Source organism: Corvus brachyrhynchos, unplaced genomic scaffold (genome assembly GCF_000691975.1).
Source record: "Corvus brachyrhynchos isolate BGI_N302 unplaced genomic scaffold, ASM69197v1 scaffold61, whole genome shotgun sequence".
Taxonomy (NCBI): domain Eukaryota; kingdom Metazoa; phylum Chordata; class Aves; order Passeriformes; family Corvidae; genus Corvus; species Corvus brachyrhynchos.
In genome coordinates, this window is record NW_008236478.1 from 7,478,950 (window position 1) to 7,488,567 (window position 9,618).

The window sequence follows — 9,618 nt, forward strand, 5'->3', positions numbered from 1 at the left end:
TTCCTGCTTGTTCTTTCTGTTGTTGGGACCCACAGAAATGTTTCTAGTCAGAATAAGGATACTGGCTTACACTATGTGTAGCATCTGTCCCTTTTCTTCAGGCAGTCACTTTCCCCAGGGCAGAGGACTCCCCACAGCTTGTTACCCTTGTTCTTTCCTTCTTGTAAGAACTGACTGGATCACTGGCATGGGAGCACTTGGTAGGACTGGGACCAGATCCTGTCAGTGGGACTCCTGTCTCCTGGCAGCACTGCCAACCAGTGTTCTGGAGACCACTTGCAGTGGTGTTTAACACAGGGTACAACCTGTGGTTATCTTGCAAGACATGGTCCCAAACTATTTGAGGATGGAGTAAGTAAAAAGACACCTAAAGAAAGAGAGTTGAGGGGGTGCTCCAAGGGAACAAAGATGCTTGGAGTCTCTGCCAGCCATCCTGATGAAGGAGAGTTTGTGGTTTCTGCAGATGACGTAAAACTTAAGTGCTTTGTCTTTAAGGCTAGACATCCTTTCTGGCATGCTCAGGTTGTTAGGGTCTATGCAATGGGGCTCACTGGGGCTCATTTCGCAACTTTCCCTGTTAACCTTCCAAGTTTTGGTTTCCTTCCCTCTCTTACACAATTCTGCCTTTTGGGTAGCTTTCTGCCCTTTCCCTCTTTTTCTCTCACCAGGGCAGCAAGTGGGACCCTTGGCAGTATGTGTGTGTGTGTGTATATACATATATATATATATATGTCCTCTTCCAGCCCCTAGTGCTGGATTCCTCATTATGCATCTATATAATTCTTCCCCCAGTGCTTTTATAAAGCACAAAACACTAACCAGGTCAGCAACAACCTTATTATCACAGGCTCCAAGTCTCTGGGAACTGTAATCCTGTTGTTTGGATGAGCTTTTGTCAGTTTTGCTTTCTGTCACTGCTGCACAGTCGCTGACACAGATGATGTTTGACTTTGTTTTCTCGTTGCCAAGTGTAGCTGAGACTGAGCCCAGTCTGGGGCCTCTGTGTTTGGCCAATGAGTCTGCAGGCATGAGGGGGGAAGGGAACCTGCTGTCAACAGGGTTGCTCAGCTCTTCTTCATGCTTTGTGGGTGACCAGAAGGCTGGGTGTCACTGAGGGATAAAGGTGTCTCTTCTTCAGAGACAGTGAGTGAGCCAGCTGCATGTGTACGGCAGTCAGAGTACACACAGCTGGCTCTGGACCCGGGGATTTCTTGCCAGCCTGGGTGATAATTTGTGTTCACAGCACAGTGGCATGGCCTCTGTCCTTTCCTTCAGTCTGTATCTTTGGCTCTGTGGGTTCTGGAGCAGGACAGAGGCCATGGCACTGCATTAATCTGGGAAATGCTGGCTTGCACTCCAGTGGGCACTGATAGAATATGATCTTCAAGCTGCAACCTGGGAGTGCTCATTTCCCCCATCTCTTTGCCCCAGAACAGGAAACACATCATAGCTCATGCATTCACATAGAGCATCTTTTCCCATTCCTGTCTCATTGGGAATTGACTCTGCTTGCTGGGATGTCACTGTAGACATTCCTGTTTTTCCAAGAAACGGCTGAAACCTCAGCATTTCCTTGCTAGAGTCTCAGTGAGAGCTTGCTGCAGCAATTTCTGTGGAGCTGTAAATGCAAAACAGCTTCATGCTGAGCATGGAGGTCAGCAATGTCAAAACTACCAGGCTCATGAGGAGCCAGGAGGAGTCCCGTGGCTAAAACATCTCGTTTTGTTTCTGTCAGGTTCGGTCCATCAGCATCAATGTGAGGAAGAACCTTGCTTTCAACACGCTGAGCCAGGAACTGCTGCTGAAGGAATTCTCTACGATCTCCTGAAGCGGGGCCACTGCCGCTGCGCCGGCTGAGCAGAGACGGGCCCGTGTGGGCAGGGACACTCCAGCTCTGCGGCCGGTCGCCCCTTGCCTCCTGCCTGCAGAAGGGACTGTGTTTCTTTTAGGGGAACGCCTTGCTGCTGTGTGTTTGATCCCGAAGGAATGTGTTTTCAACAGAACTTGGGCTGAGGAGAGGTGATTGGCATGTTGAGGAGGAAGCAATTTTTTATGGTGCCACAGGAGTGGGCAGCCGCTCCTGTGACATAGCAATGGGAGATTCCCTCCACAGCCTCAGGGAAGATGCACTGGAAACCTTTGTAGCAGAGCTGGGGAGAGCTCACAACTGAAATAATAAAACCAGCCCAGCTGCGTGAAACTGTTCTGGGTAGAGATTGCTCACCTGCTCTATGGGGAAAGCTCTCTGATCCCAAGTGAGGGCTGTTCTTTTCCATCAGCCTGTGTCAACGTGTCCTCCTGTAATGTAAGTCAAATCCACTCCCATCCCATTGGGAATGGCTTTGGATTATAAAACAGTTTCCCCGAGGAGCAGGCCTTGCTTACTGCTGTCTCCTGATGTCAGAAGGTATCACTTCAACCAAGCCATCAGATTACTGGAGAAGGGGAAACTTTGCCTCCAAGGCTGTTGGCTTACAGGGTCCAGGGTGAGCCAGTATACAAGAATATGGGTCATCAAACAGAGCACTTTGTTACTGGAGACCAGCTCTGCTTGGGGTCACTGTTCCTTGCCCCACCTCATCCGCTGTTTCTAAGGTAGAGGGACATTTTTAGATATTTGGTTTTCATGGGGCAGAGGAGAGGCTGACTCCTCCCCACTCACCTTATTGCCCATCAGAGACTGCTTTACGACAATCCTCCTCTTCTGCACAGGAACATCTGCCTTGCACATGTTTGCAGGTGCCTGGTGACCTTCATGCATGAAGTCGTCTCCAGTTTTTCCCTTGTGTGTAGCACACAGTTAAAATGCATCTGGAGAAGTAGTGACTTCACTTTCTTGCCCCTCCTCTCTTCACCAAGCGACTTACAGCCCCGGTCTGCTGAGAGCTTCCTAAGGAAGAGCTCTGGGATGATGCTGTGGGGCACAGGCAGACCCTTCTGCGCCAGAGCAGGTGCTTCAGAGGTGCCCAGATCTGGCAGAGCCTGTTCAGAGTGCTGTGTCAGGCTCACAGCTCAGGAATACACAGCATAAACACCCGTTCCACACCTGTTCCCTGCTCATGCATTTTCAGCTCCCAGCAGTGATGTTATGATGTTAGGATCTGGCCTGACTTGGTGGACTGAAATAGAGAAGTTACTTAATCCCAGATCCACAGGGTTTTTCCCCCCCTAGAAAACAGGTGTTTTTTTTAAAAAGTGCCTAGTCCTGCCCTTAGCCTTGTAGGTTAGTGTGAGTAATGTGAATGTCATGCTCATTTACTACCATTTTTAGGCAAGGCTTTTTCATGCTAATGTGCGTTAATTGTGTTAATGTTTCATCTTACTTGCTATGAGCACGGGAAACAGAAAGCTGTGTCCTTGGCCACCCACTGGGCACAACACCTGATGAAGTCCCTGTGTTTTCCTTGGGAGCACCGGCCTCTCTCAGCAGAAGATACTATTCCTCAGCAGGGAATTGTCTGGCTTTTAACAGCTAAACCAGACACTTGCTTTCTGCCATGCAAGTATATGGAAATATGTATGTGTCAGAGGGACAGTGCTTAGGAGAGCAAGCAGGCTCCATAAAATCACTGCTTGAGAACAGGCTGGGGCATGTAGAAGAGGCAGCTTCTCCAGTGGAAAATGAGGAACAGTTGTTTGCAGCACGAGGTGCTTGTCTGGGGGGGATACAGAGGGATTTCACCTCTGAGGGGGGAGTTCCTTCTCAAGGGGACTTGAGGTGCAGTCCCCAGCATTGTGACTGTTGGAACATTGAGTCATCCAGCTGTCTCCAATGCCTCCTGTTGTCTGAGCCCATTTAGGCTGAGCCTGGACACATACATGAGAGAGTTTGGAATGAGTCTGCTTCTGACTTGGCAACCTCTGGAATTTTCAGCTTCTCGCTCTGGGCTCAGCTATCAAAAGTCTTGTCTCCCTGAGGATGCTCCCTTGCTGGGATGATCATAGAAGCCCAGGCTGTGTGTGAGATCAGCTCCGGAGCCCAGCCCTCATCCAAGTCTGAGCTGGGGAAGACTGTGATACATGTCCTCTTGTCACACTGTCACTGAACCAAGCACTGTAAATGGATGTACATACAAACCTAGAGCTCAATAAATAGCAGAGCCCTGCCTGCCCAGCGTGTGCAGTGTTTGTCATTCACAAGGGGGAGAGTGGGGTGGTTACGGGACTGGCCCTGTCACCATTTGATGGCACACTGGCTGCAGCAGGGCTGTCGCCTGCCCTTGGGCTCTTCCTGCCTGTGCAGAGGGAGGTGTGGTGCTGCAGTGATGCTTTGTCCTTGGTCCAGTCTGCAGGTACCATCTAGTAGTCAGCATCCATCTTCCTCTTATGTGTCCCTGTGGCTGGCAGTAAGGAAACCATGAGCAAGGCTGAGAGCCCATGAGCAAGGGACCTGCCTGTGCATGGTGTGATGCTCTCCGCTGCTGGTGTCAGCAAACTCCTGCTCACAGATTCTGCTGCACGTTTGCCTGCTTTGTTAAACACCCTACTACTATTTGTGTTTTGAGGTCAGCTTGAACTGAGCAAAAAGTAATTTAAAGCTTAATGTTCAGCTTCAGGATGTGTGTGATGGCCTCAAACTTTGCCGCATCTGATCTGAGCAGGTGAGTGTATTTTGTTATATCTAATTCATAACTCTGTCTGTTACTGGAAGAGCTGTTTCTGAGGCTTAGAGAATGTGGGGAGAAATCATATTGCTGCCTTTAAATTATGCAGCAGCTGCAGGGAGACAAATATTTTACAAAATAATGACCGAATTCTGGAAGACAGTTGAATTTGAGCTAAACTTTGGAGGGAGTTACTAAAAACTGTTTTGTAAGTGCCACTGTGATTTTTGATCTCTTTTTCCTTAGCTCTTACAGGTCCAACTTTTCATGCAGACTTGAGAGAGAGAGGCAGCTCCTCAGGAGCTGAGTCCTCCCTGCACGGGCTGGCAGCTTCCCATGATGTTTTGTCTGTTCTTTGGGGCTGCCAGGAGCACGTAGAACCAACCCTGTGATCGTGTACAGCAGCCAGAAGGTAGAGTGCACCTTTGCCCACCTGCTGCACTTGGTTTGCAAACCTCTTTGTCCTCTTCCTTGTCATGGCTCTTGCCTGCTCTGGTCCCGTATCCACGGCACAGGGACTGAGCTGCCTTCCATGTGAGCTGCCTTCCATGTGAGCATGTCCTGGTGTCTGTTGTGGGGTGCTTTTCTCTTCCTGCTTGAAGAATTGGACACTTCCTGCTCCAGGGTCCTGTAGACTGTTGCACGGTGGATATCAGGAGGAGAAGTCCCAGAAAGGGATGTCTCCTAGAGGCACTTGCACAAGGGATCAACTTCAGTGTGCTCCACCTGCTTCCCCGCACTTCCCTCTCAGGGTGGAGCTGCTCTCTTTCCAGGGCAGGCAGAGGAGTGGCTGGCCCCCTGCCAAGTCACAACTGCCAATGTGTGTATTGGGACAGTGTGTGGCCAGCAGTCAATTGTAAGATTTACAGCTGGCTCTTGGCACTCAAAGGCAGCTCTTGGTGTCAGCCCTGATGCCTTATGGCTATTTATTCTCATCTCCTGTCGAGCTCTGTTTCCCTGTTTGATACTTGCTGGGATGAGCAGGGTCATGCTGGACAGAAGTATGATGGGTTTTTTTGGCAGATGAACCATTGCAGTAACCTGGAAGGAAAGAGGTAAAGCCCAGCTTTGGGAAGTGTAGAAATCCAAAGGGGCCAGGATAAGATGTGCTTTTCCCCTGGTGGCAGCTTACTAATGCCTTTGCTGATGCTTTCAGGGGGAGGGTAGACAGAAAAATAAGGGGTGAGTGGAAGTCTGGACCAGGAGTCTAGAGAAGGGCTGTTGCCAGGCTGCTGAGAGTCCTTTGTGCTGGTCAGAGCCCTGGGTCTGCCCACTACAGCACAGTGTGGTTGTGCCCAGGGGGACACTGATCGAGCAGAGGGGTGATCCCAAATACATATGATAGGCAGCACACTCGAGGGAGCATTGCTGAATGCTGTTGTCTTCCTAAAGCTGCTTTGGGCCACCCTGGCAGGTGCTCAGGAATGCAGACCTCAGATCTGACCCAGCGTGGCTGTCACCCCTCAGGGTTGTGGCTGACTGCAAAGAGAGATGCTCAGGATGGGGTTTCCCCAGCCTCTGCCCTACCGCTGCCCACACATCACTCAGGACCAGCAGCTTGTGCCCAGAGGAGCCCTTGCTCTCCTGGACAGAATGGTGCTCCTCTGGATCCCCTAACATCTCAGCACATTCCAGAGGGCCAGAAGGAGCACAGGGTCCTATGCTGCCCTCTCCCAGCTCGGCAGCTGCTGGAGCACGGGCTGGGCCATGCTCTGCAGCCTCTGCTCTCTGTGCTGTCCCTCCAGAGCTAATTGAATCATGTGGCTGGAAATTGAATCCAATTGAATAGATTAAATGAGCCGGGCTTGCCGCTCACTGCAGCACAGCTCAGAGCCTTGCCAAGCTGCTGCCAGAGGCTGGGAGCTCCCAGGAGTTCCATGGGGGCAGGAAGGGGCTGGGGAGGCTGCTGGGAGATGGACACCCACTGCTCTGGGCAGCTTCTCCAGTTCTGCTGTGACAGATGAACCCTCAGCCATTTCTCAGTGACGTGCAGCCTGGCTGTGTCCCAGGGCCCACGGGTCACTCTGCTACAGGCATACAGAGGTTGGGCTGGCTCGTTTCCCTTCTGAAGCAATTAATGACTAATTAGCTGGAGCTGCCCTGCTCCAGGGTTCAGCCAGGGCCCTCCCAGCAGTGTATGGGGCCAGGATGCTCTAATGACCTGTGGCTGCTCAGAAGTTCCAATCCCATTGTTCCCCCAGCCTACAAGTGGAGCAAGTGGTCCTCCAGCAGCACCCACCTACAGCACCCCAGCCCCACCCCCTGCTTTTGGTCCCTCTGCTGTGACCATTGCCCGGCCAGTGGGATGGGATAGGATGGAATGGGATGGGCAGCTGAGAGCAGAGTGCTGAGACCACAGTCACAGCACAGACATCCCCTCCCATGGAGGTGAGCTCGGGCACAGGGCCCTGCCCTGGCAGAACAGGAGGACACGTGTCCGCAGTGTGGACTTGCTCGTGACAGAGACGCACATCTGTTCTTACAGGAGACTTGAGCTGCTGAAAGGGTCCCTGGTGTGGCATCCAGCATGGCATAAATGAAGGTTGGAAATAGTATCTAGTTCCTCTTTAAATAAAAGCTGAGCCCACAGGCACTGAGCACACAAACATGAGATGCTTTGTAATGCTGGGAGGGCTTGTGAGACTCAGGGTATGTCCTGAGCCCAGGACTGCTCCAGTCTCCACTCCCCAGACCAAGTCTTTTCTTCACACAGATTTTGTATCTGTTATGCAGAAGTGGCAAAGAAACATTCTGGGTGGACACAGCCCCACTGCAGCCCACCCAGCAGTGAGGCCATGCTGGGGAATCCCTCCTTGCTGGAGGCATAAGCAGAGGCAGGTTACTGGCTTTCGAGGATACAGAGTGTGATGCAAAGTCCTTTCTCCCTCCTGCACACCCAGATTTCTCACACCTGCTGGTTTGCATTTGACTGAGGAGGTTCCCTTCCTCCTGCAGCCTTCCTGCTTGCAAGGCTCTCCCCGCCGCTTGCAGCACCCTTGTTCCTCCTCCAGCTTTGCAAGATTTCTCAGCAGCTGAAATTCCCCCTGGGTCTGAATCCCACAGTGGCTCCCACCTGCCTATGTGGCTCTGCAGGGTGGGTTAGTGGAGATGGGAGCTGCCCTCCCCTGTGTGTGTCCTGGCTGATGTCCTCCTGGGGCATCACCTTCCAAGGACCTGCTGGTCTCCTGTAGCTGTTCCAAGATCCCAGAGACCCATCTCTCTGCAGAGACCAAGGGGCTCGTCTTGGTCTTGTGTCACCCAGATCCATTTCCTCTGCAGCTGTAGTAAATATTGTGGTTTATTCCTGAGTGAGGCCATTTGCCCTGCCTGGAGCCCTCCCCAGACACTTCCATGGCCATGACCATCCCTGCTCTGGACTTGGGGGCCTGTCTGGGTCCTGGGAGGGGAATAGCCCCTGGTGCAGAGCTGCTCATCTCCATCTGCTTGCATATTTGCAAAGGGTGAAGCTGGTTTAAGGAGCTCCTGTTTCTGCCCTCTGCTTCTGGAATCAGTCCCTGGTTACTGCACCCCTTGTCCCAGCCCAGGAGCTGCCTGAGAGCCCTCTCTGCTGTGGAAGCAGAGCTGTCCCTTGTTGCCGAGGGTAAATCTGAGCCCAGAGACAGCAGGAGACCGCAGCCAAAATACGATTAATGGCATCTTCTGGGAGCACATCCCTGATGACTGCTGTTGATGACCATGGCTTTAAAATACAGTTAACAGTGGATAAAGCACCGTGATTTCAAGCACTTGACGATTACATCTCTGTTTGAAATTTCCTAAAGATAGGATCAGACTCCTGAGTCCTGCTCTCTGCTTTTTCGACAGAACTAATAAGAATGGAGATATGCAATTAGAGAGTGTACAGGCTGGTAGGGCAGATCAATGCCTTGTAGTTACCTAATGAGGTGTTAAATTTTGTCTTTCCCTCTCCGTGTCCCCCAATCATACCCACCCCCAGCTGTTTGCAGAAAGCAGAGGGCCTGGGGGAGAGCTCCCTGCTCTCTGGGTGCAGACCCCAGTGCTCCTGCCTCCTCTGCAGGGTCTTCTGTGGTTTGGGACTGTCTGGGGTTTTGTGTTGGGTCTGAAAAAAAGTAGGGCCTCGGGCCCCCAGAGCTGGGGTGTCCCAGCAGGGAGCAGGAGGCAGAGATGAGCTGAAGGATCAGCCCAGTACTGCAGGGTGAGTGTCCTGGAGGAGGAACAGGGATGTGGGTGGGCTCAGCTCTGTCCACCCTGGGTCTGGACGAGGTTGATGGCAGCCTAGCACAGTTCTGCCTCTAGCCAGGCTCTTCATAGGGTGAACTTCCAAACTTGTTGCCTTCCCCAGTTATGACAAGGCTGCTGCAGTGGCCACACACTGGGCTGGGGACAAACAAGGCTCCTGGACAGCATGGCCCTGCTCGTACTTTCCAGCCTTTCTCACGCTAAGAGCCATTCCTGGCTGCAGCTTCACTGCCTGGGGAGCAGCAACAATCCTGTGCAGATGTCCCTTATCAAAGCATTGCTGTCTCTGACAGGGTGACAGATAGGCCACTTAGGGGACACGCCTTGTGCTCAGGCCAATGTGAATGAGTGATTTCTGTCATGACGAGGATGTCTGAGTGGTCGAAGGGACACTCTGCCTCCGAGAGGCACAGGGTCTCGGGTGCACCTCGTGGGGCAGCACCATTTGGGCCCCCAGCCTGCCTCCCTCTTTGCATTTCCTACTCATCACACCCCTCTGCTGGCTGTGCCAAGCCCTGGGGCTGGTTTACGTGGCCCTGTTTCTGTCATGGCTCTCTGCTGCTGTCGCAGAGATGAGTTTGGGGACCTGGGTGTATCCACATGACCCCTACCCACCCTACTAGGCTTGATCCATCCACCTGCCTGCCCTCCACACTTCCCTGGTCCTGGGCTTTGGAGTGAGTATGGGCTTCATGGTTAGCTGTGTCTGTGGAGCCTGTGCCATGTGTTGGCCATCTAGAGCATGGCCCTTCCTCCCAGTTACCCCTTGTAACTGGGCTCTGGATTCTCAGGA

General features: G+C 52.3%; 1 protein-coding gene across 1 annotated transcript in view; it reads left to right on the forward strand.

The window, feature by feature from the left end:
• The window catches only part of CUNH10orf76 (chromosome unknown C10orf76 homolog), a 118,886-nt gene extending 114,774 nt beyond the window's left edge, over window positions 1–4,112 (forward strand). Inside the window, exon 25 of the mRNA XM_008643836.2 lies at window positions 1,736–4,112. Within this exon, the coding sequence (XP_008642058.1) occupies window positions 1,736–1,828 (93 nt within the window). The 3' untranslated portion in view covers window positions 1,829–4,112. The remainder of the gene's footprint in view (window positions 1–1,735) is intronic.
• The last annotated feature ends 5,506 nt before the right edge of the window (window positions 4,113–9,618 follow it).